The 24488-nt window shown below is 55.9% G+C and overlaps 10 protein-coding genes across 10 annotated transcripts, besides 16 other annotated features; 6 read left to right on the plus strand and 4 right to left on the minus strand.

Moving 5' to 3' along the window:
- Positions 1–118: 118 nt before the first annotated feature.
- On the plus strand, positions 119–2066 carry EKO05_0000931 (uncharacterized protein; the record flags this gene model as incomplete). The annotated part of the gene is made up of 2 exons (XM_038936694.2): positions 119–460; positions 561–2066. 2 exons carry the CDS (start codon positions 119–121, stop codon positions 2064–2066), a joined length of 1848 nt encoding a protein of 615 aa, XP_038803472.2.
- Positions 2067–2375: 309 nt separating this feature from the next.
- Positions 2376–2465: a tandem repeat.
- Positions 2466–2592: 127 nt separating this feature from the next.
- Positions 2593–2629: a tandem repeat.
- A 210-nt stretch (positions 2630–2839) lies between these two features.
- EKO05_0000932 (54S ribosomal protein L3 mitochondrial) lies at positions 2840–4136 on the minus strand (the record flags this gene model as incomplete). Its single annotated transcript, XM_038944841.2, has 1 exon — positions 2840–4136. The coding sequence occupies exon 1, from the start codon at positions 4133–4135 to the stop codon at positions 2840–2842; it is 1296 nt and encodes a 431-aa protein (XP_038803473.2). The 5' UTR covers position 4136.
- Positions 3988–4014: a tandem repeat.
- Positions 4096–4144: a tandem repeat.
- An 84-nt stretch (positions 4145–4228) lies between these two features.
- Positions 4229–4265: a tandem repeat.
- A 16-nt stretch (positions 4266–4281) lies between these two features.
- Positions 4282–4367: a tandem repeat.
- A 31-nt stretch (positions 4368–4398) lies between these two features.
- Positions 4399–4804, plus strand: EKO05_0000933 (uncharacterized protein; the record flags this gene model as incomplete). The annotated part of the gene is made up of 3 exons (XM_059635530.1): positions 4399–4421; positions 4492–4674; positions 4750–4804. The coding sequence occupies 3 exons, from the start codon at positions 4399–4401 to the stop codon at positions 4802–4804; spliced, it is 261 nt and encodes an 86-aa protein (XP_059491513.1).
- Positions 4429–4469: a tandem repeat.
- Positions 4564–4609: a tandem repeat.
- Positions 4769–4807: a tandem repeat.
- A 261-nt stretch (positions 4808–5068) lies between these two features.
- Positions 5069–6184, minus strand: EKO05_0000934 (uncharacterized protein; the record flags this gene model as incomplete). The annotated part of the gene is made up of 2 exons (XM_038936553.1): positions 5069–5799; positions 5869–6184. 2 exons carry the CDS (start codon positions 6182–6184, stop codon positions 5069–5071), a joined length of 1047 nt encoding a protein of 348 aa, XP_038803475.1.
- Positions 5817–5860: a tandem repeat.
- Positions 6185–6779: 595 nt separating the features above from the next.
- Positions 6780–8678, plus strand: EKO05_0000935 (suppressor of rasval19; the record flags this gene model as incomplete). The annotated part of the gene is made up of 3 exons (XM_059635531.1): positions 6780–6823; positions 7122–8199; positions 8247–8678. 3 exons carry the CDS (start codon positions 6780–6782, stop codon positions 8676–8678), a joined length of 1554 nt encoding a protein of 517 aa, XP_059491514.1.
- Positions 6832–7025: a tandem repeat.
- Positions 7875–7922: a tandem repeat.
- Positions 8342–8375: a tandem repeat.
- Positions 8679–8908: 230 nt separating the features above from the next.
- Positions 8909–9141: a mobile genetic element.
- A 42-nt stretch (positions 9142–9183) lies between these two features.
- Positions 9184–9219: a tandem repeat.
- Positions 9220–10019: 800 nt separating this feature from the next.
- On the minus strand, positions 10020–11191 carry EKO05_0000936 (uncharacterized protein; the record flags this gene model as incomplete). Its single annotated transcript, XM_059635532.1, has 2 exons — positions 10020–10967; positions 11024–11191. 2 exons carry the CDS (start codon positions 11189–11191, stop codon positions 10020–10022), a joined length of 1116 nt encoding a protein of 371 aa, XP_059491515.1.
- A 1878-nt stretch (positions 11192–13069) lies between these two features.
- On the plus strand, positions 13070–13912 carry EKO05_0000937 (Thiamine diphosphokinase; the record flags this gene model as incomplete). The annotated part of the gene is made up of 1 exon (XM_038944842.1): positions 13070–13912. One exon carries the CDS (start codon positions 13070–13072, stop codon positions 13910–13912), a length of 843 nt encoding a protein of 280 aa, XP_038803478.1.
- A 1225-nt stretch (positions 13913–15137) lies between these two features.
- Positions 15138–17546, plus strand: EKO05_0000938 (beta-glucan synthesis-associated protein; the record flags this gene model as incomplete). Its single annotated transcript, XM_038937052.1, has 2 exons — positions 15138–17426; positions 17481–17546. 2 exons carry the CDS (start codon positions 15138–15140, stop codon positions 17544–17546), a joined length of 2355 nt encoding a protein of 784 aa, XP_038803479.1.
- Positions 17547–17833: 287 nt separating this feature from the next.
- On the minus strand, positions 17834–19449 carry EKO05_0000939 (uncharacterized protein; the record flags this gene model as incomplete). Its single annotated transcript, XM_038936688.2, has 2 exons — positions 17834–19232; positions 19280–19449. The coding sequence occupies 2 exons, from the start codon at positions 19447–19449 to the stop codon at positions 17834–17836; spliced, it is 1569 nt and encodes a 522-aa protein (XP_038803480.2).
- Positions 19450–21060: 1611 nt separating this feature from the next.
- EKO05_0000940 (uncharacterized protein) lies at positions 21061–23164 on the plus strand (the record flags this gene model as incomplete). The annotated part of the gene is made up of 3 exons (XM_038936938.1): positions 21061–22102; positions 22199–22668; positions 22847–23164. 3 exons carry the CDS (start codon positions 21061–21063, stop codon positions 23162–23164), a joined length of 1830 nt encoding a protein of 609 aa, XP_038803481.1.
- A 592-nt stretch (positions 23165–23756) lies between these two features.
- Positions 23757–23803: a tandem repeat.
- The last annotated feature ends 685 nt before the right edge of the window (positions 23804–24488 follow it).

Raw genomic sequence — 24488 nt, forward strand, 5'->3', positions numbered from 1 at the left:
GCCTGAGCTACCGGCTGCTACCATCACCACGCGTGTTGGTGTTGCATCGTCGCTCATTCGAGCCACTCGTTATAGCGTCTGCTCTGTTGCCAACAATGGCGAATTCTTCAAACTCGCCATGGCGCACGCCATCTGGGGATTACCACAAGCCCCAATACAGTTTGTCGCACACGATATCTATGGTCAACCTGCACGAGGAGCCAACCTGGTACAATCGAGGACCTTCTTCTCCAACATCCTCTTCTGTCTCGACGTCTACCAGTCGAAGTACCACTCCAACTACCACGAACAACAACCCGTGGTCGAACGTCATGACAAGTCCAAGTTCAGTCGCTTCGAGCAAATCGCCCAAGTCCTCACCCAAAAACAGCCCGAATCGTACCCCGCCATATACAAGTCGATCAACCACACCAACACCGATTGCGCCCCAACCTCTGCGGCCCATGAATTCAATCGCCGGGTTTGTTCCGGTTTCGCCAAATGGAGAGTTATTCCAAAACATCGAATTCCCTGCGTCGCCAATGCCACCCTTCCCCGGTTCCCCAAATCCTTATCGCCAGTCCGTCGCTCCTGTGACTCCGTTAGTGCATGGCTTCATCAACACCTCCGTTCTGTCTTCGCAGGGCCAGTCTCTCTCCGGATGGTTCTACGACCTCTGTCGAAGACAAGGCTGGGACGCGGGTCAGATCAAGAGGATATGGCAGTGGACGTTGTCGAACCCACGCCTCGCCATACTCCTCTACGTATGTGACGACGTGGCTTCATGGCGACAAGCATCGTTCTTCGACCTGAGAGACGAGAGCTTGCCTTTTCCCGAGGACCGGCTCCAGGGCATTGTAGCAGACGCCCGTAAAGTCGTGGAGGAGCAGTGGCGCGCAACGTCCAAGGAGATGCCGATGAACGGAGGCCACATGGACTTTGTCGCGCGTGAGAGCGTGCCTTTGCAATCCGAAAAGGTCATGCGCACCTCGAAAAACTCGGAGAAGAGTGTCGACCGTGTGCGAATGTTGGGCAGCAGCGACGATCGTGTCCTGGTGCGAAAGCGCTTTGTCACGACTCGCCCGTCCCAGAAGACTGCTCTACTGGAACAGATCACCAAGTTCAAGCAGCTCGAAAACAAGAGCATAGCAAAACTACTCTGCTCGTACGCGCAGCCGAGTCATGTGGGTATTGTGGTAGAGAGAGCACAATGCAGCCTCGACGAGTATCTGGCAGTGCCGGGAAACGAGCCTGCTCGCTCTCGCATATTGGTAGACTGGATGTACGACCTTGCATCCGCGATCGAGTACCTCCACTCGCAGTCCATCTGTCATCGTAGCATTCGACCACGGAAGATGTTAGTCGACGGCGCTCGCATACTGCTCGCACCGTTTGAGATTGGACACAACATGGATACACTCAGCCCGACCATGGCAACATCGCAACGGCTGGATCAGCTGCACACGTACTTTCAGGACCAAACATACATATACGCAGCGCCAGAGGCGATAGTGTCGCGCGGCAAGCGGCCGGCCGACGTCTTCTCGTTGGGGTGCATCTTCCTCACCATGCTCACAGTAGCACAAAACCAATCCTTGGCCGCGTTCACGCAGTACAGAGCCGGATCTACGCAGGATGCTTCTTTCCACGCACACCTGGATCGAGTGGGGAGTTGGCGAAGCAGGCTCGTTGCATCGACCAACGCCAACCTCCGGGCCGGGCTGAATGGCTCTGGGAGAAGATTGAGACAGCTCAAGGCAGAAGCAGAATGGCTGGGCATCATCGAGAAGATGGTCTTGCCGCGGCCAAAAGAGCGGATCAAGATGGGCGTCATCATGGGCAGTCTGGGGTCGGGCAAGGTCAGCGGCGGCAGGCGACGAAGTCTGGACGGCGGGGGCTACAGCGGACAGGTGTCCGTCTCGCTGGGCACGGCCAGCTCGCCGGCCAGCACGCTTGTCGATGTCGAGCCCGAGCCTCTCAGCAGAGCAAAGGCGTCGAGGGCAGCCCCGCGGCGACCCGAGTTGAGCGTGTTCGACGGCTATTTCCAGCAGCAGTCGCGCAAGCTAGAGCCAGGAGGGGGGTGGTGAGGCGGGACGTCAGCTCAGCACCCTCTTCACAGACGAGCCGAGCGGTAGAAGCCAGAGTTTCAGCACGATACCCTTTGAGCGTCTCTCTCTCTTTTTTTTTTCCCCTCTCTTAAGACAAGATAAGATGATTGTTGGGTATTGGGTCTGTATATAGTGTTGTGATTGATGGTTATCCATCTATCCATCTACCTCCCTCATCACTTCTCCAGCTCATCAAGACTGTTGCTGTAGTGCTGTAATACTGTAGTGCTGTAATACTGTAGTGCTGTATTGCTGTAGTGCTGTATTGCTGTATTGCTGTAGTGCTGTAATACTGCAATACTGCAATACTGCAATACTGCAATACTGTAATACTGCAATACTGTAATACTGTAATACTGCAACACTGCAACACTGCAACACTCCAAGTTAGTCTGTATGAACAAGACGTAGAGATTGAAAAAAAAGGGTTGGATTCATTGGTACCCCGGATGGTGGCACATAATGGTACATTGGACATTGGCTGGTGTTTGCAACACAGCTTGGTTCGTCTCTCGCTCTCGCTCGCGGTCTCGCTCTCGGTCGCTGCTACGGTGTGTCTGCCAGGCTTCCTCTGCTCTGGTCAGGACTTTCTCCTCCCCTTCTGCTTCTTCGATGTGGAAGCTGCCAAAGTGTACAAGTGAAGAAGATGGCGGCCCTCGATGCGTTGTGTACATTGTGAACAAATGACTATCCCGTGCGCCAAAGAAAGGATTGCAAGAGGGTTTCTTCTTTTTATTTTTATTTTCCATCGTCTAGACAATGACCTCGCCGCAGTCGATCAGGTTGGGCCGCCACTTGGAGGTGTCGAGCTCGCCCTCTGTGCTGCTGGGGAGGGTGACGTGGACGGGCTGGTAGAGGTACCAGGCCTTGAGGGCGGCGGCGGCGGCGCGTGTGCGCGCCTCGTCGAGGGAGCTGCCGGCGCCCTCGCCCAGCTTGTCCTTGGCGCTGTACACGCCGACGATGAAGACGGGGTGTCTGCTCAGGCGACCGGTCTCGGAGATGAGGCGGGCGACGGGGGCGTCGAAGCCTTCCCGGGCGCAGAGCTTGGAGAGGTCGCGGGTGGGTGTGCGGAAGTGGAAGAGGGTGCTGATGTCGAGGTGTCGGCTGGTGAAGTGGGCGCGGAAGAAGCGCTTGACGAGCGGGGCGCCGAGCTGCAGGTGCAGGGCGCCGACCAGGGCCCTGACGAACGACTGGGCGGCCTCCTCCATGGGCACCGGGGAGCTCTTCAGGGCGTGGGGGCTCGGGGCGGGGGTGTCGGAGCCGAACTCGTCCGTCTTCATGATCCTGTGGGTGGTGGTGAGGTTCCAGCTCCAGGGAGGCTGGCGGCGCAGGGAGGCGGGCAGCTCGGCGCCGGACGGGATGCGCTTGAACTGGAGCAGGCCGGGGTCGAGCTCGCCGCCGGGCTCAGCGGCGGCCTCGATGCCCCACTCGGCGGCGACGGTGGCCAGGGCCCTGGGGCCAATGTAGGCGTCGACGGCGGCGAAGACGACGGCCATGGGCAGGCGCGGGTAGTTGCACATGAGCCACTCGGTGGTGTAGTAGCCGAGCAGGTGGCGGCCGAGGATGGACAGCGAGGCGTTGTTGAAGGCGGGATTGGCGTCGGCCGAGGGGTGGACGAGGGTGCGGGCGAGCGTCTGGAGGGGGAAGCGCTCGGGCAGCGTCAGGCGGCTGCGCAGGGCGTGCAGCTTGACGGAGCGCTCGGCGGCGCTGGGGTGTGGCGAGGGCAGCTTCTCGAGGGGCGTGGGCCAGCGGCTCCTGCGCGCGGCGGGCTGGCGGGCGGCGGGCGCGCGCTCTCCCGGCAGCTCGACGTGCAGGCCGGCGTCGTTGGGGATGGCGGCGGTCGTCTGGAAGCGCGCGCGGGGGGTGACGGTGCGGGCTGCGATGCACGAGGGCCGGCGAAGCGAGGGCGAGGGCGAGGGCGAGGGCGCCGCGGACGGGGCTGCCTGCCATTGCGCGGCGCAGCGAGAGAGGGGGATGCGCTTCATGGGCGGCGAGGGGGCGGGGGACGGGCAGCGGGCAGCGGGCGACGAGAGCGAGGATGGCGGCAGCGGCAGCGGAGGGCGTCGCTCGCGGCCACGAGCGCTGAGGTTCTGAGAATTTGGGGCGCGCGGACGCCAAGCCCCGACTAGCGCGCAGCCCTCACGGCGACGGCGACGGCGATGGGCGACCGGCGACGGCACCTCGAGCCCGCGCTGCTGCACGCTGCAAGCTACACGCACCGCGCCCCACGCTCCACGCACCACACACCGCGCTCCACGCACCACACACCGCGCTCCACGCACCCCCGACCTCTGCACAGCTGCTCTTCACCATGGGCGGAGGAGGCAAGATCCCGTGAGCCCCCGCCGCCGCCCGCTCCTCGCCCGCTCCTCGCCCGCCCGCTGACCGCTGACCGCGCCCTCAGATACCCCAAGCACGTCTGGTCGCCCGCCGGTGGCTGGTACACACAGCCCGCCAACTGGAGGGCCAACACCGCCGTCATCGGCCTCGTCCTCGTCAGCATCGTCGGCATGGCCTGGTCCGTGAGCGCCCAGCGCGAGTACCGTGACAAGATGCCCGAGCCCGGCAGGTTCTTCCCCAGCCGATAGTACGTCGCTCCACGCACCCACGCCGACGCCTGATGGTCCCCCCGCGCCGAGACGCGCCTGCTGACACTCCCCAGCTGGAGCACCCAGATTGTCGAGCACGAGAAGAAGCGGAAGGAGCAGGCGCAGTAGAGGGACGGCGAGCGTGGAACATCAACAACACCCAGTTGTCGTAACATCAGCAACAGCCAGTAGTCGTAACATCAACAACACCCATTTGTCGTAACATCAACTACACCCAGTAGTCGTAACATCAACAACACCCATTTGTCGTAACATCAACTACACCCAGTAGTCGTAACATCAACAACACCCATTTGTCGTAACATCAACAACACCCATTTGTCGTAACATCAACTACACCCAGTAGTCGTAACATCAACTACACCCAGTAGTCTACGGCTGTACATATCTATCCAGCCTCTGCTTGAACGCTGCCATTCTCTCTGACACACTAACCCCGTTCCACGTCTCGCCCTGTGCATCGTGAGCCAGCACCGGCATCCCGACCTGCTCAATCGCAAAGCTTGCTGATACCGACCCCCAGACCGCAGCTTCCTCGAGCTCCGCAACACCTCCGCACCGCACTAACCCCACCGCTAACCCCCCCAGGAAGCCGTTGCCGCCGCCCGTGGGATCCACCACCTTGTCGCTGTCCTCGTGGTACGCAGGCATCCACCTGCGCAACCCCCGCCGCGCCACCAGGCACCCGTCTTTGCCGCTCCGCACCACCACCCCCCCGCTGCCGTTGGGCCCAATCCCGCTCTCCAGCCACTGACCGCAGAGGGACTCGACCAGCCGGTGGTGGACCTGCTCCGCCCCGTCCGTGGACTGGCCAAAGAAGCCGCCAAGCTCGCCGTGGTTGGGGCTCACGACATCCACGTGCTTGAGTGCCTGCACGCACCTGTCCAGCTCGCCCGGAACGCAGAGGTCCGGCACCGGCTCCCACAGGAAGAGCGGGCGCTCCGTCGTGGGAGAAGCTTGGGTTCGCAGCTGCACGACGTTCCTGACGAGCTCCATGCATCGCGCCGGCGAGCAGATGAGATGGAAGGACCTGGCCCACAGCAGGTCGGTGTCTTGGATGTCTTCGTGGCCCAGCCGAAGCTTGGGCGTCGTATAGCGGAAAGCTGCCGTGCGTCAGACGCCTGCCCTCGCCCCCTCCTTGGCCCCTCCCCTCGCCCCCTCCCTTGACGTACCTCTGTGCTCCTTCTCTCCATAGCCGTTCCACCCCCTCGTCGTCAACCGGCCCGGTGTCTCGCGCATCAGCACCCCGCTCTCCCACGACGCAATGTACTCGCGCAACGCGCCCGGGAAGTCGGATCCGCAGTCCACGATCCAGCCCACGCTCCTCGACCGCGGTGGCGGCGAGAAGATGCGCGCCCCCAGCGCAGAGTAGGCGCCGGCCCCGCCGACAATGTCCTTGACCCCCGGCTTGGGCGCCGGGAACTCGATCTCGTCGAGGATGAACATGCCGAGCGTGCACATGACGATTGGGGAGCCTGCGTTTGCCATTTCTCTGGATGCTGTCTTGTCTATGCTGTGTCTCGTCTATGCTGTGGTTTGGACGCTTGTTCGGAGTGTCTTGATGTCCTGACTTGGAAGGGGTGCTCAGGAGTGTTGTCTATGCTGTGACTTATCTTGATTCAGTGATGCAAAGGTGGGGTCTCGTGTGCGTGACTGCACCCCCATAAAGCATCCAACCCTCCCTCGGATGAACCACCTCTGGAAGCGTTCACGGATCAGAGACGGAATCGAACACTGTCTTGCATCCACCCACCGACAGACCCCCGCGTTGACGGTCGGTGATGCTGAGCTCCGCGCTGGTTGGCCTGCAGCACTAGCGCAGACGTGGACCCTCCGCAGGGCCATGGCCTGAGGAAGCCGTTGTACCGAAGCCTTCTCCTGGCCCTGTCTACGTATCCCTCACCCCGTGTCCAGCGCTCCAGGCAGACGTTTGGCCCATCCGACGTCACACGAGCTGCTCGACCCTCTCTTCGAGCATCGCGCAAAGTGTGCACAAGCTGCAGCGCGCCGCCGTCTGTCACGCCTCCAAGCTCCTGGCCGTAGCACACAGCTTCCCTGCGCGAGCAGCACCTTCCCCGCAGCCATGGCCCAGAACAACATGAACAGCCTGACGACGTTGATCAAGCGGTGCGTACCCTGCGCCTCCACCTCCACCTGCACCTGCGCCTCCACCTCCACCTGCACCTCCACCTGCACCTGCGCCTCCACCTCCACCTCCACCTGCGCCTCCACCTCCACCTGCACCTCCACCTGCACCTGCGCCTGCACCTGCGCCTTCACCTCCACCTGCACCTCCACCTCCACCTCCACCTCCACCTCCACCCCCTCCCAACCGCACCATGAGCGAGCCCGAGAAGCGATCCATCGGCCCCCGTGACGCCGGAGAGAAGAAGCCAGATGGAGTGCTGACCTCGATGATCCGCAGGCTCGAAGCTGCGACGTCCCGCCTCGAGGACATCGCGTCGTCGTCGTTTGCGCAGGACGACAGCGCCAGCAACGGCGGAGCGGCTGCCGCCGTGGCCGCGGGCGGAGCGTCTGTCGCCCCGGCGGCCGCTGCTCCCACACCCAAAGCCGTCGAGAGCCTGCCCCCGTCCCTTGCCGCCTTTGACGAGCTCGCCAGCACCGAGCTGCACACATGGCTCGACCTGAGCCGCAAGCTGGGCAGCGTCATCGAGACGCAGTCCAAGGCCGTCGAGGGCGCATTCGCGGCGCAGCGCAGGTTCCTGACCATTGCCACCAGGGCGAAGAAGCCCGACGACCACACCATCATGGGCTTCCTCAAGGACCTGCAGGCCTCGATGGAGAAGACGGACGAGGTCCGCCAGAGCAACCGCGAGCCGGCCCTCAAGGACCCGCTGTCCATGGTCGCCGACGGCGTGGGCTCGCTGGGCTGGGTCACCATAGGCGGCGGCGGCGGCCCCAAGCCGCACGAGTACATCACCGAGCTGTTTGGCGGCGCCCAGATGTACGGCAACAAGGTGCTCAAGGAGTACCGCGAGAAGCCCGACAAGACCAACGTCGAGTGGGTCCAGGCCTACTACAAGCTGTTCAAGGCGCTCGCCGAGTACGCGAAGAAGCACCACCCCACCGGCGTCGCCTGGAACAGCAACGGCATCGATGCCAAAGAAGCCGCCCGAAACCTCTCCGCCGCACCCTCAGGCCCCGCTGCAGCCGCCATCCCACCCCCACCGGGCCCTCCCCCGCCACCAGGCCCACCTCCACCCCCGGGCGCCGCTCCTCCCGCCAAGAAGGCTGCGCCTGACATGAACGCCGTCTTCGACGACCTCAACAGGGGCGCTGACGTCACAAAGGGGCTGAAGAAGGTCGACCAGAGCCAAATGACACACAAGAACCCGTCCCTGCGAACAAGCGCGCCGGTGCCCACGCGGAGCGACAGCAACGGCTCCCTGCGCGGCAAGAGCCCAGCGCCTCCGCGCAAGCCAGACACGATGCGCACCAAGAAGCCACCGAAGAAGGAGCTGGACGGCAACAAGTGGATCATCGTAGGTCTTGTCAAGCAGCATCTTGCCCATGTGCTAACCTCTGCCAGGACAACTTCGACAACCCTGGCGAGGTGGTCGAGTTCGACGCCGAGTTCAACCACTCCATCCTCATCTCCCGCTGCAAAAACACCACCATCCGCATCAACGGCAAGGCCAACGCAATCTCCATCGACAACTCGTCGCGCACCTCGATCATCATCGACTCGCTCATCTCCTCGGTCGACGTCATCAAGTGCCCCAACTTTGCCCTCCAGGTCATCGGCACCCTGCCCACCGTCCTCCTCGACCAGGTCGACGGCGCCACCATCTACCTCGGCAAGGACAGCCAGAACACGGAAATCTTCACAAGCAAGTGCTCGAGCATCAACATCAACCTGCCGAGCGACGACGACTACTCGGAGAACCCCCTGCCCGAGCAGATGCGCAGCTGGATCGAGGATGGCAAGCTCGTTAGTGAGATTGTCGAGCACGCTGGCTAGCGGCTGCTGGCGCGACGGCCAAGTGGCGGCGTGGCCTCGAAGTCCGCAGGTACGATATAGAGTGTGAGTAGGATAGCGCAGTTTTAGTAGAGCTTGTAGATAGACTTGTAAGCATCTCGTCTACCCACCTATTCTATTCTATTCACCAAGTGTTGACAACATATACCTACACTATAAGCAACGCCTACATTTTCATTTCCCTATTCTCTTACCAAAGTAACCTACCTGCTGTAGATGCACTTCTATATAACTGTAAAGAGTATACAAGGCAATCACAAGGGAGGACAGGGTTGAAGAGGATAGCAGGTGTATCGAGGTACGTAGCATGTAGTAACAAGACTAATCGCTAGTGTATCAGCGATAACCTCCGACACCCTTGTATAGTCCGGGCTGACTAGCCCCATGGTAGCTCGCCAAGACTGGCAGAGCCGCAGAGGTACCTCTGGGCCCAGCGCCTGACAATAACCAACGGCAAATATCTCTACATGAATTCATTTCAAATATATCTAAATCTACTTCTACCTCTGTTCTATCTTCTCTTGGTGCGATTGTCTCTAGAGTCTAGAGTGGTGGTTACTTTACTCTGTAATGTTAGGGTAGATGTAGATATGTACAGAATCACAGATGTGCTAATTCTTATAATAATAGTAAATATCTCTATAGTTATTAGAAGTAGTGTATAAATCTACTTTTATCTATTCTAACTCTGTTTTTTCTTCTCTTGGCGGGATTGTTGATAGAGTCTAGAGTAGTGGTTACTTTACTTTGTAATGTTAGGATGGAGATGGTAGATCTGGATATGTGCAGACGTAGTAGGTGTGAGCATTGGTATCTATTCTAGCTAGCTAGCTGTTTGGTATATTACAACGGTACAGCTGTACTCCAGAAACCGATTGCACAGGAGAGGGGGGATTCCAAGCTAGACTAGCGCCACGAAAGCGACATAGAAGCTTGGGAGGAAGCCATCAGTCGGGACTGTTCCTGGGACACCAGCGAGCAGAAAAAAGAGCGGCGTGCCTTGTTCTCACTGCGCGCTGCATACAACGTCTCGGCTTCGCGGGACACGCGGGTTCTAGACGATGGACGGGTGTCGAAACGACGCCGTTCGGTGGACAATGGCTCGCTGTCACCGTCTGCTCTTCCCATCTTCTCGCACTCTACGCCCTGCTGGCTGACTCGCCGTAGGCCTGGGTGAGTTCACACGCGGGTTAGTTTTTCCGTCACTTCAACGCGGATCAAGCATCCACCCCTTCTGTCCAACACGGTGATTGCTACGCTCGATGGTTTCCGTTACAGACTGTCATGTACACGTTTCTCACGCCAGACGCCTCGAAATTCTTCCTAATTGGGCACTGAGCTCGGCATAAACACATCCTCCCACACCGGTGCGTTGTCAGGCATGCCCTGCATCTTCGGCACGTACGGTGCTGATGTAACCATGTGTCCCATGTGGACGTATGTGCCGTGTGGCTGGGATTGGGTCCACTCGCTCTGCATGACGATTCCCGAGTCGAAGGAGCAGTCGCCGAGGGAGGAAAGCGCGGTAGCGGGCTTTGCGTCTGAGGCTGAGTGATTCTGGGCCGGGGTTTGGAAGCTGGACCAGTCCGCAGTCATTCCGTTGGAGGTAGCCTCCATGTTGCTGTGCACCTGCAGCGGCGTTGCGAAGCTGGGATTCAGCGCAAACATGTTCGCTTGGGCCATCTCCTCGGGCTCGGGCGTTGGCGTCATCCACTCCTCAGCTGGCATCTCCATGTCACTAAAGCCAAGCCCAACAGGCACTAGTTCGTTGCCAGACCACGTCTGACAGTCTAGATAGTCCAAGTCATCGACCAAAGAAAAAGGTTCGTGATATCCCATCGGTTCCGCGGGCGTTTGCGGTGTTGTCCCCCTAGAAAACGCCTGCTCACTTTCTGGCGTGAAGCGGCAAAGGTCGGGTTCTGGGCTTAGGTCGTATGAGTAGCACTCATCAACAATCTGGTTGTGATACGTTGGCAAGGGAGCGAGTTTTGGCACTCCAGATATGATGGCTGCTTGTTGGCTCATCTTGACTGCAGTCCGGAAATCAATATGCGAGGGTGCGCGCATGACACCCTGTTGTCGGGATGAGGGAATGCTTCGTGGGGAGGGAAATGCGCTTGACGAAGAGAGGATGCCAGGCGTTGCAAAGCGCTTTGAAGATAAAAAAGGCTTCTTGGTAGAGAGAGGGCGGTGGTTGTTATCTGATGTGCGACGTGTAGATCGTGGATCGCATTTGATGCCCTTGGTTACGCAGCGGGAGCAGGAGGGTAGCTGCAGATCAGAGCGTGGGTCAGTGTGTGTATCACCTAGAACCGTGGACAACTAACAGCTTTGTCACATCTTGTCTTTGCTTTTGCGCAAGTAACACATGCAATTGCTCGTCTCGACGAGTCTCGTGCGTAGGGATTCGGAGGTTTGCACGACGGCGCTCCCGAACACGATGATGTTGTTGCGGCGCTCGAAGGTACAGGCTTGATCTTCGCTGGCTGATCCATCGAAAAAGAATGTACGGTAGTATTGGCCTGGAAAGAGTGTGGGACTCAAGATAAGCCCAATTTTGCTCAGCGAATCGCGTATGTATCTCAGAGTACAGAATGAATGTGTAGTCGAAATGTATGCGAGATGTTTAAGAAGTCCGGCACTTGGGTGTATTATACGTCTTACTTGGAGTAGTGATCGGGCTTGGCGCATACTACTGGGTCAACAGGATGGCCGCCCGGTGCAGTAGCCAGCATGGCGCTAGACTCAGTCGGCGACAAAGTATGCACAGCCTTTTGGATGAACGCTCTACACTGGTCCTTCTTTTGCGGCTGTGGCATGGTTCAGTCAGTCTGCACCCTAGTTCAGAGCATTCTAGTATGCCGAACATAAGCAGAAACCCGACTTGAGTGGGTTACGTGACCGTGCTAAATGTGATCCGAAGTAGCTGTGCAAGTTTCAAAAGTCCGGATGAGCAGGGGGTTGTCCTGCATGCTCACAGGTACCGTGCAAGCCTTGATGACGATTGAAGCTTGCTCAGTTTGTAGAGCCGGAGTTGTCGCATGGCGCTGGGGCTCAAACTTGGAGAAGCCAGTGCGCGATCGGTTACAGGGGTCATGTGTAGATGTCCGTAGGCGAGCGGACCTCTTACCGAAGATCTTGTGATCTTGGCCTGTACCGAGGGGGACAGTTGAGGTATAGCGACAAGAGACTGCTCTTCCTGACGTGTGAGTGGTAGTCTTCGTGTATTAGCATGTCGCATTGCCGGCGGTTGTGTGTGAGATGGCATCGATCTGTGGTGTTGATGTGGACCCAGTTTCTCCAATCTGTTTTTGGAAAGGTGACCAGGGACCCCTGCACCCGATCGCTTCTGTGCATGTCACGATATGATACTAATGCGAAGTTTTTGAACAGACTCTCTGTTGTAGATGCGTCGCCCCGTACAAGCGATCGATCTAATTTTTGCGTGGCGCTAGAGCGTAGCCATAAAATGGTTTCGACCCTAAAGGTCTGGTAGTAAGCTGGTTACAGGTGAAGTCCGGTCAAGCTCTAGAAGGATTGACAGTGACAACCTGTCCAAGGAGCAGTCAGTTTTTCGCAATGGCCCCACGCTTATGCAAGGCTGCTTCTGTGACTAGGTACATATTGATGACAGTGCATTACGGTGTCATTAATTAGATCTCCTGAAACACGGACATTAGCTGAAGCTTGCTCAAAGCTTTCCATCTTTGAGACCTTGCAAGTAGCTATGGTGCTTAGAAAGACATGCTGCGCATTTCGAATGCACAAGGCGACATCATTAACGACGCTCGCTTTGGTTGAGGTCTCGAAGCATATCCGAATTGTCGTTTTTGCCCTTGGGCTCTCGGGTCGAAATGTCCACATTTCTTCGATCGCAAAATATCCGTAGGGCGATTTCTCACTTTTGATATCTGCGATTTTAATCTTGTAGCAAACCAATTCGCCTCATACCTTGAGGCACTAGATGTAAGCGAAACCTGGCAACAGCATGGAAGCTGTCTCGTGTCCAGAATGTGGGTGACATAATACAAAGCCACTGGGCCGGTGTTGATGGTACTCGGGATTGAGTTCGGGGACCGCCTAAACCGGGTTTTCTGACGCACGGCTGCATACCAGGCACTGCATGCCTACAGCGTGGGTTTGAAGCAGACCAGTGACAAGAAGGCACGTTTGAGCTGGCTGTGGAATGTTATAAGAGATGCTGAGGATGACTGATCAGGGTGAAGTTGGCTTCGTGTCTCTCTAGCGCGTCTCGCGTAATCGCATCGGAGCTCCCTCCTCGTGCCTTCGACCCCACGTGTGTGCGCGTCATCTACGTTTTCCGTTTGGCTTTGATACATCGTCTGTACACAGCATCTGTTCGTTTTGGAAGCATGAGTACCCCCGAGTATTGCGAGTTGGACCCCACCATATTCTTGGCCGATGGCGATCATCCTGAAAAGGCAGCGAATCCGCCTGATCTCCTCATTTTAAACCAACCCATTACCGATTTTGCTTCATTTTCGCGATTATGGAAACACACAAACTACCGGATATGCGCTGATGGTGGTGCAAACCGGCTTCATGACATGTTCAATGGCAAACTCGAAAAACAAAGAGCTCAATATGTGGGTGATCAAAGTGCATTCCATCTTCACACAGGCCACCTGACTCTTACCAAGCTGCCCAATATCATTCACGGCGATCTCGACTCGCTGCGAGATGATGTGCGCGCATACTACGAGTCTCATGATGTTGAGGTACTACGAGATGGCGACCAGTACAGCACGGATTTTGGAAAAACATTGTCGAAAATATCTGCGAGACACAACGCAGCGTCACAGAAAGATGTACTGATCCTCGGTACTCTTGCAGGCCGAGTGGACCAAGGCCTCGGGCTTTTGCACGAGATGATGAGAGAAGAGACCAAACACCCAAACCTGCGTCTATGGCTCTTCTCGGAATCCAGTCTCTCCATGATTCTTAGGAGTAGACGGACAGCTGTTCGCAGTCTGCTATCTAGCGGACTCTTCACGGAAAACCTTGGGCTTGTTCCCGTCTATGGCCCAGCGACTATCAGTACCACTGGACTGGAATGGGACGTCAAAGACTGGTTTACGCAAATGGGAGGTCAAGTCAGCACTAGCAACCACGTCAAGGCTGACGAGGTACAAGTTGAGACAGACCAACCGATACTCTTCACCATAGAGAGGGCGCCGCTGGAACAACAACTGTAACAGCCGTTAACGTCTACATCACGTGTTTCGCAAGGCTGTTCGGTGGATTGAGCCTTGCAGCCTTATCACGATAACTCTGCGGACACATGCCGAAATCAGCCAAGCGCTCAACCAATTGATTTGAGGCTGAAGCACCGTTCGGCCGCTGCTCGCAATGAAAGATATCTGCGACCGGTCGAGTCAGTCGACAGATCCTGGTCGCCGTTGAACGGTCGGTTTGAACGGTCGGTTTGAACTTCAGCAACTTGTCGTTTGAGAAAGAGTCGCGGTCCAACCTGCGTCTGCACCCAACTCGGCAACCGTGCGGGTTAGCTCACTGGAGCATCGTGGCTGGTCACAGGCCGAGAGCGACTGTTGGAAGCATTGGCGGTTTTCTTCGATGTTGCAGGAGTCCGTGCACCGAGTTCGACAGGCCCATCCAGACGGGCGCCTCTTCGTCTGACCTGCAACCCCAGACGGAAAAAGCAAGGACGTACAGGGACGGCGTCCTGCCGTTTGGCATCTCATCTGTTGTCAGGCTTCAACACCAGATATCTGGCAACGTTGGTTCTCGCAATGCATTCATTCACTTGGTCGTTCCCCGGCTTGTCTAGACGTACGGCACGGTAGCCTCGGGCAGGCGCATGCATTCAGCAAGCTCGTGCTGCATCAGCGTAGGCGCGCTCGGACTCATTTTAACCACCCTCGATGCGGATGGGGTGCACATCCTCATGAAAGTCAAGTGCGCGTTGATTGGCTGGCCAGAGCACGTTTACCCGTCTCGCGGGCTCACTATCAACACGAGCTGTACTATCTTCCTCTGGGATGATGACCCAACAAAAGCACCGTGTCCCCTGTTTTGCTCTCACCTTCACCTCGCTCGCTACCTCCAACGCTCATGGAATAATTTCTCCAGCACTGGCTCACGCATTTCATGCTGCGTACCTCCCTCCAGAAGCACCAGTGCTACCACCCTCATCCCGTGTAACTACAGTCCCCCGGTCGCACACCACGTCCAAGCTTTTCGACAACCAGCGCGTCCGTAGGACACATTGAACACTGCATACTCCGCCTCAATCGCTCACCCCGCCCATATCCCAACCGCCCTGGTCTACCACCGCGCCAGTCGACACGGTGTGCAGCGACAGCTAAGATTCTGAGCTCGTTGGCTACCGTGAACTCTCGACGTTGAAGAGTGTTGTGGGGAAGAGACGGGCCGAACCTGTGGAATGAAAGAAGAGTAACGATGATCCCACCACAAAAGGCAGTGTCGCGCCCCGCGTCGCGGGGACCGCTGACACGAGAAGCTGGAGACGTTGAGCAATCAGGCCGATCAACCGCCAGTTTGAATGCAGAAAAGATTGCATCATCACTGCGCAACATCGATACAGAAGCATCAAGCTCCCAGACTGCCTTCTTCCATCCAATGCACACAGCATCGCCAAACCATGATGCAAGTTCTTCTTCCGAGTCGGGCTCTACTTCGTCTTTGCCACAGACTCAACTACTGCTGACCTCTCGCTCACCGTCACCATCACCATCTCTAAAGCTAGCGAGGTCGTCCACCCACAGCGAAAACACGATCGAGTCGAAAGATTCCAAGTCGAGCGGAGATGCACCCCCACACACAACCCAAAACCAAGTAGAGTCTACCTTAGACCTGAAGTCGCAACGACGTCCGTTCCTCAGACCTCCGCATCAGCACCCGCTGCGAACGCGACATAAAAGCACACAAGAACTGACGAGCCATAATGCGCGCCCAGTCGGTAGCCCACTGACGATGCAGGATCTCGGCAGTGACTATACGCGCTACTTCAGTCCTTATTTCGCCGGAGCAAGAAGCATATCATCTGAACAGCTCGCTGACCAGTCTGCGCCAACATCTGGCACAACCACACCGTTGGCTACAGTCTATCCAGTAAACCCGTTCCTCACGCCCAACCTTACACCAACTGCATCTACAACTAAGATAAACATTTTGTACGACCCAGAGAAGAACGTTTCACTCATAGACGACCGCCTTGCAGCGCCATATGAAGAGAAGGGAATGGCAACGTGGCCATTGATTGGTGATGAGGATGAGCCGGATGATGAGATGCACATGCCACGCCCAGACGACGACATTAAATACAGAGTGAAGTTGAAGGACCATTTCTCACGGGATAACATCGTCTCCACGATTGGTCTGTTCATCATGGTGGTCGGACTTTTCTTTGTGTTCTTGGGGCTTCCCATTCTTTCGGCACTAGGCATCATCGGGTACAACTCATTCTACGGGACACCGTTGAGTCAAATGTCCAAGTATCCCCAGGCAGAACCATGGGCAATCGTGAACAACAAGAAGTACCCACTGTTACAAAACATCAGGACAGGTCTGATTGACCCGGACACTCCCAAGTACGCCATGGAGAAGAAAGGCGAGTTCGGCGACGAGTATGAGTTGGTCTTTAGCGACGAGTTCAACGACAACAATCGCACCTTCTATGAAGGCGACGACCCGTACTTTTTTGCCCCTGATATTTGGTATGGCGCGACGGAGGATTTGGAGTGGTACGATCCGGATGCAGTGACAACTTGGGAAGGAACACTGGAGCTGCGACTGGACCAGTTCGAGAATCACGGCCTCAAATTCCGGTCCGGTATGCTGAACAGCTGGAACCATCTCTGCTTCAAAGGTGGCATCTTCGAGGTTTCCGTCTCACTTCCTGGTCCGGCCGGGGTACCAGGCATGTGGCCTGGTGCCTGGACAATGGGCAATCTAGGCAGACCGGGCTACTTGAGCACAACTGATGGCATGTGGCCATACACCTACCAGGCGTGCGATGTCGGCATCACCCCGAACCAGTCATCCTCAGACGGCCTCTCCAATCTCCCCGGCCAACGCCTCTCATCTTGTACCTGCCCTGGCGAAGATCATCCAACTCCAGGTACCGGCCGCGGGGCACCAGAAATTGACATCATCGAAGTCGGTGCTACCTACTCACCACAAAATATGCCCATTGCTACTCAATCCTTCCAGGTCGCCCCGTTCGACGTACACTGGTACCCCAACTACAATTTTACCGCATTTCCAGACTACAGTGTAAGCTGGTACAATGGCTACACCGGTGGTCCTTATCAACAGGCTATTTCCGCGACAACAAATCTGAACAAGAACTGGTTCGATGGTCAGCAATACCAACGCTACTCTTTTGAGTATGTACCTGGCGAAGGCAAAGACGCCTTCATCAGCTGGAAAGTCGGTGACCAGACCATGTTCATGATGGACGGGCGTGCCATCGGACCGAATGGAAACATCCAAGCCAGACAGATCAGCGAAGAACCTATGAGCCTCATTCTCAATCTTGGTATCAGTAATTCCTGGACCTGGATCGACTGGGAACACATGAATTTTCCCGCTGTAATGAGGGTTGACTATGTGAGGTGGTATCAAAAGAAGGGCGAAGAGAAACTGGTCACGTGTGACCCGCCGGGCTTCGAGACGACGAAGTACATCAAGGAGCATATGAACGCTTACACGAACCCTAACCTCACTGTAAGTCGAATATTCTGGACGTCTAATAGAAGGTCTGGACTAACAACATGATAGCAATGGGATCAAACCGGGCACAAGTGGCCGAAGCATGAGCTGAACAGCGATTGTAAAGCAAAATAGGCTGCTTTTGTTCTTGATGATTAATTCACGATCTATGCATTTGAGCACGGCGTATATGATGGGATTGTAGGTGAATAATAGCCTTATATAATGAAAGAGTTGTAGCGTTTGCGGAAAGGTAAAATGGTGTAGTAAAGAGGTAGGCTTCACAGTTAGAAGCTACATACATGGTATCAATTGAAATAATCAGGAAAATTCCTCCAGCACTCTTGCAGTTCGGGAATCTGATTTGTCACCCCCCAATCGTCCCATGTTACTGCAAAGTATCCTTCCTACAAACTTCAATGTCATGCTCTCATCTTGCCTCGTCCTAGTCCAATCGCCCACACACTGTCAACAACCACTATAGTAAAGAAAGAGAACACCAAACTTCCTCCAAAAACCAAACTATGGTACGTCCAAGCATCTCCAGCGTTCAGATCGACGACTTGGCACACAACTGCCCAAGGCAGCACATATAGTATGTTGGAAGCAAGCGACTGGTACAAATACCATCTTGGTCGTGTGGACACGAGAATGGCAGCGAGCTGCGTCGAGACACCGTAAAGGATATAGCACCAATCGATAGTCCGCCACATCCGCGCCGCAATCCGCGAGACTTCCACTGAGCCGGACAGGTAGCGGGCAAAAGGTCGTGCGCCGAGAAAGGACATGAAGAGACAAAGCGGTATCTCGAACACGAGCACGATTCCGACCGAGTAGAATGCCCATCTGGCGATATGCCAGAGTTGGCGAGATGAGAGACGTGGCTGTGGATTGTCGAGGGTGTCCAGACTCGCGCGCACGTGTCCCCACGAATGCCCGATGAATGTGAGCGTCGTGGCTTCAAGTGCAGATACAGGAACCATGATGAGGCCCCATCGTATAGTGGAGAATACGCCCCATGCTGTTGCGTAGTCACTGCCGAGACCGACAATGCCGTGCACTAACCACAGGTAGAGCGCGTTGCGGATTGCAGACTCTGTGAAGAATACGAAGCCTGGCTTGAACAGTACACGAAGTGACGATAGTGACGGCTTGAGGGAATGGCTCGACCGGTCTTGTTTGATAGCAGATATTTTGCTGAAGCTCGTCGTGTGGATGAAATACGCCAGACCAGCAAACGCCGAAGTCAGATTACAAGCAAGCGAGATGCCGGCTTGCATGTTGACTGTTGGCGTGATGCCTCCAACGTGAAATTTCGAGATGATGATCAAGTTCAGGACAATGTTGATAGCAAATTTGACTGAGCTGATAACTAGCGGCACATCAGGCTTATCGAGTGCACGAGTAGATGTGTTGACAGCATACTCGACCGCAGAGCTGAAAGCCGAAAAGGCAGATATGCGAACATACGTTACACTAACGTCCCGCACCTCTACCGGGACGAAGCCTTTAGCAAAGGTCGACGCACCGCCCACGAAGCCAATGCTCATGATAAGACCCAGAATCGATTGGAAGAAAATGAGTGTGTGGGCGAGCTGCACCCTCTCTCGAAAGCCGCGGCTAGCGGTATCGCCGATGATCAGATATGAAGCTCGTGGCAGGCCTTCGTTAAGGACTTCGGCGACAACTCCAATGTACGTATAGATGTCGGTTGTGACGACCATGGAGGAGTCGATGTTGGCTACCCATAGCTTCGAAAGTGTACCGTAGAGCGCTGGGAGCACAAAGGCGCATATATTGAAGAATAGCGCTCCGGAGTATCTTTGAGTTTGTGAGAAAGGGAAGGCGGGGATTGGTAAGAGACTTACGTGTTGCGGTGGAATGAGGGCTTTAGGCCTTTCAGAGCCTGCGATTTGATATGGATGTGCTCGTCTCGGCCATCATCTGAGGGCTGCGCATTGTGGTCATCGGGTGTTGAGTCCTCAGGTGAGTGTATAACACGCAAGGTGTCTAAGTCGTCGGTCTTTGACGGAAGCATTTGATAGTCTCGGTAATGGAGTCCTGAAGTAAGAAGTGAATATGAAGTTGAGCCAGTCATTGCCTTTGTGTTTGCTGCAAAATCGCCACCTTATCAGGTGATCTTGGCGACACACATTTGTTGAGGTGAAGGTGCGTGGATGCAAAGAGGGGAATTACGAGTGCTAAGAGCAAGTACAGCCTGTCCAATAGTGATTCATGCGAACAGAAAACCGACCCTTGGAATGCTGCAACACTGCAAAGACTACAACTAAGCATTTGCCTACCTTCACAGAGAAACGACGATCTTGCAAGGCTTCTCATGGGGAACAAACAGTCTTCGAAATGCTGCTTCCATCGTCGATAATGGAGCTGCAATGGAGCCTGTACATCTGAGCTTCATCAGTGGCTTGCTCAGCTGCGGGGGAAAGAAGAATCGTCTGCAAAGATTTCGTCACGATAGGATGGGTTGACAAGCATTCCGATTGGAAGCTATACGGGTCCAGAATTCGAACATCGGTGAGAAGTGAAGCTTTGAAGCGAACATAGATCCTAGTGTCAAGTGCGGAATGATGAAGGCTTCTATCATGGTGACCGAGTGACTCGATAAGACTACACGGATCCTTAGCCTTCTGATACCAGATATCGCTGTCCTCTAGAGAGGCTCTCAGCCGCAAAACGATGCCTGTTGCAACGACATTTGCATCTGTCATGTATTGCTGACGAAAGGGTGTGGAGAACAATCAAGGGCAAGGGTGATTAATCCAGCAGAAACATGCTGACACGTGCTTCACGTGACATTGTTCAGACCATGAATCCCAAATATGATCCTATCATTCCTTGTGCAAGTTCTGACCCCAGCAATACTTGACACCGCATTTATAACATTCTGTATGGTCTTTACGCCATTTCGTTTTGCTGGCTTGTAGCATCGTGTCCACGGTCGTAACAACATCCGTGAGCGCAAAGCGTCATGCAATGCAGCGATGAAGCTAAGCCAATACCACTCAGTCTATACAATCTTAGCAAGTCTGAGAAATGGGAAGCGTAGGATTCATGGTGATGGGCTCACAAGACGGAAGCACAACAGAATTTTCGAATGGAGTGTGTTCGTCGCACGTGCGCCGCGATCATTGGTGGACCATCCATTGCTCCCACAAACAACAACCTGCATCAACTTTCCCCTGAACATCGCATCTCTATTCCTCTCCACGTGTGTTATCTCGACCATATCTATGGATGATAGGGAGCATCCACCAGCCACTCTAGCGGCAGTCGCCGCCCAATTTCCGCCAACGCCCACCTTCTATATTGGGTGGGCTCCTCGGCACCTCCTAGCCTATCAGGCGTTGCATGCGTAGTCGCCCGCCTTAATGCCAAGCAGCGAACAGCTTCGCGCGACTCTGACGATGGATGTTCTCCTGCTATCATAGGCAATGAGCTAGGTGCGCGGTGCAGATGCCAGGAACAAGTCAAGCGTGATGGCTCACATGGCGATGCTCGAAGCAATCCTGGTTCCTGGGCAGTGGACTTTATTGTGGCACGTGGGAGCAGACCGCGGAGACGGCTACGTATAAGAGCAGGGGCAGCTCGCTGTCGACCAAATCGTTCGTGGACGAAGCGTGTCAACACAATGGCCCCTCTCACGCGCCTGATCGCCCTTGCGGCCTCCCTTGCCGTCTCTTCTGCGACCACCATTGCTGAGATCAACGGCAACAAGTTCCTGTCGCCTTTGAAGGACCAGACTGTGTCGAACGTGACCGGTGTCATCACTGCAAAGGGCCCCGATGGTCTTTGGATCCGTTCCACAACGCCTGACCGTGACGAGCGCACTTCGGATTCGGTCTACGTCTTCGGTCGCACGTTTGGCGCCAACTTGACTGTTGGCGATGCCATCACCATTGGTGGAAAGGTGCTCGAATACCGCAGCAACAAAGATTACATCTACTTGACGGAGGTATCGAATCCAGTCCTGGAGAAGGTCGTCAGCAAGGGCAACAAGGTGTCACCACTCGTCATTGGCAAGGATACTGGCAACCCACCCACAGAGCAGTACAGCAGCCTTGATGGCGGCGACGTGTTTGCCGTGCCCAACAACAAGTCGCAGATCAGTGTTGCAAACCCAACGCTGGAGCCGAAGAAATACGGACTCGATTTCTGGGAGAGCTTGACCGGTGAGCTGGTCACTGTCAAGAAAGCGAGGGCGCTCACCAAGCCTAACCAGTACGGCGACACCTGGGTTGCTGGAAGCTGGAAGGTCACTGGAACCAACGACCGTGACGGTTTGACCACAACTGACAAGGATGCCAACCCGGAGACTATCATTGTCGGTTCGCCGCTCGATGGCACCAAGAACCCTACCGAGACGCGTATGGGCGACAGTCTGGAGGAAATCACTGGCATTGTCACCTATGCCTTCGGCTACTACCGCATCCTGCCATCCACTGCTCTGAAGGTCACCGGCTCGAAGAAGCCTCTGAGTCCCAAACCCACCAAACTCGAGTCCAAGAACGACTGCGGTGGTATCACTTTTGGCGCATACAACGTTGAGAACCTGGCGCCAACTTCGTCGCACCTTCCCCACGTTGCCGAGCAGATCGTCGACTACTTGAGGAGCCCGGATGTGGTCTTCATCCAAGAAGTCCAGGACGACAACGGCGCCACCAATGATGCAGGTAAGTCTCTACAAGCTGTGCCGCGCCATTTGCACCGCAATGCGCGGCCGGCAGTACCTTTGCGTTCCACCTTGACCCCGTACTAACACTCAGTAGTTGTATCTGCCAACCTTACGCTGAGTACTCTTACCAAGGCTATCAGCGCAGCCGGAGGTCCGAACTACACTTTCGTCGACATTGCGCCTGTTGACGACAAAGACGGAGGTCAGCTTGGTGGAAACATCCGTGTCGCGTATCTGTACAAGCCTTCGGTTGTTCGTCTTTACAAGCCCAACCCCGGTAGCTCGCTCGACAAGACTGAGGTCGTGAGCGGCCCAGCTCTTAGCTTTAACCCGGGTCGTATTGAGCCTGCGAGCGAGGCATGGACAGCCAGCCGCAAGCCTCTGGTTGCGCAGTGGGAGGTCATTGGCAAGAAGGGAAAGAGCGCGGGTAATTTCTTCACCATCAACGTCCACTTTGGATCGAAGGGCGGAAGCAGCAGCATTATGGGTGACGCCCGCCCGCCTGTGAACGGAGGCGTTGAAGACAGGCTGGAGCAGGCTACGCTGACGGCAAACTTTGTCAAGGTAAGTCCCACAAGATGCCACCAAGACATTCCAAGCCCGTACTTTGCGGGGAGGCTGCAGGCTGCTTGACGCAGTCTGTTAGACCGCGGGTAGTGCAGAACGCCACCCTTCGCACGAACGGACCATCCTTCGCGATGAAACACGGAATACGAAGCACAGCGGCTAATACGACGCACAGGAAATCCTTAGCAAGGACAAGAACGCCCGCATCATCACGGCCGGCGACTTCAACGAGTTCACATTTGTTGAGCCCATGAAGCAGTACATGCAGATCTCCGGGCTCGAGGACATGGACGCGGTAAGCGGCATCGATAAGGTGGAGCGCTACACGTACCTGTTCGACATGAACGCGCAGCAGCTGGACCACATGTTCATCTCGCCCAGCCTGGTCAGCAAGGCAAAGTACGAGCACGTCCACCTCACCACGTGGGTTTCGTACGACGAGCAAGTCTCCGACCACGACCCCAGCGTGGCGCGAATGGATGTTTGTGTGTAGACATTGCCAGCAGTCTATAGGGCACTGGTTTTAGCAGCATGCAGGCCCTGTTCTCCAGCATGTAGGCCCCTGTTCTCAGCAATATATACGCCACTGTTCCTCAACAGCATACAAGAATAGATAAGAAAAAAAATTCCCCCATCATGCATTCAAAAAAGACACACAAACGATAATCGACAGAGGCCTTACCGTACCTTGTTGGCAAAAAAAAAAAAAAGGCATCTCGTCCCCATGCGCATGCCCCTGCATCCAACACGTCCCCGCTTTACTCCCTCCCTTCCAGCACGAAACCCCTCCCCCCCTCATCTCCACGAAACCAAAACGCACAGCCAGACCCATTTAGCCCCGAGCGCAGTGCACGCGGATGAGTGTCTGCATCGGAATCTGTCATGGTCATGGTCGGGCGGCGCGAGGGTAGCGTGGACGCATAGGTTTGCAGGGATTGTGCAGGGGCTGTAAAGCGACGAGAAGGGTAGGCCAGTCCACGAGTTTCATTTCGCTTGTGTGGTTTGTCTGCGTCCAGCCAGCATGGGGGGGGGGGGGCAGGGAGCTGGGCCAGAAGCGATGCGGAGTAATCTAGCAGCAGCGCGGCGTAGTAGTAGTAGTATTAGTAGTCGTAGTAGTCGTAGTAGTAGTAGTCCCGCGTACATTTGTGAATATTGCCTGTCTTAGGCTGCTTTGGGAAGCGGTGAAGGGTGGCTGATTGGCTAGCAAGGCCATGTCAGCACTTTCTGCCGCCCCACTCCATCACGAATGTGGAAACTGGGGCTTGGAGGCTGTTTGCACGGCCTTTTGTAGGCTCAGTGCCTCTAGAAGCAAGTTGGAAGAGACACAGTCTCATTCTCCTGAGGAATGGTTACATTTTTTGTTTCTGTAAAGTCCGTTATACAGCCTCCTTCTGTTAAGATGACTAGGGTCCTTCCCAGAGGAGCCTAGAACAGGCAATGTTCACCAAGGTATGCGGTAGTTAGCTGCGTGCGTGGTCGATAAGACACGTTCTAACGGGTCCAGACAGCTGGAAATGGTCACAAGGCGCTCGGTCGACCGGCCGAGTGGAACGTCGTTGTGCCCGGAAATGCTAGCACAGTCACGCCGTCACGATGGCGTGCATCGTGCGGAGCAGAGAGCCGCGCGAGATGGCGGACTGGCATGTCACCGGCCCATGGCAGATCGGCTGGTGCACTGGAGTCGGCGGCGGGTTGGGGAATAGACGGACAAGAGGTGGAGGTCTTGGATGGTGGTCAACCAGCTACGTGTACGCAAGGCCAGGCGAGTGAGAATGCGCTGTCGGTGGTAAGCTGCATGCCAAGCCCGGCGGGCAGCC

The sequence above is a fragment of the Ascochyta rabiei genome, chromosome 1, assembly GCF_004011695.2.
Source record: "Ascochyta rabiei chromosome 1, complete sequence".
Classification (NCBI taxonomy): domain Eukaryota; kingdom Fungi; phylum Ascomycota; class Dothideomycetes; order Pleosporales; family Didymellaceae; genus Ascochyta; species Ascochyta rabiei.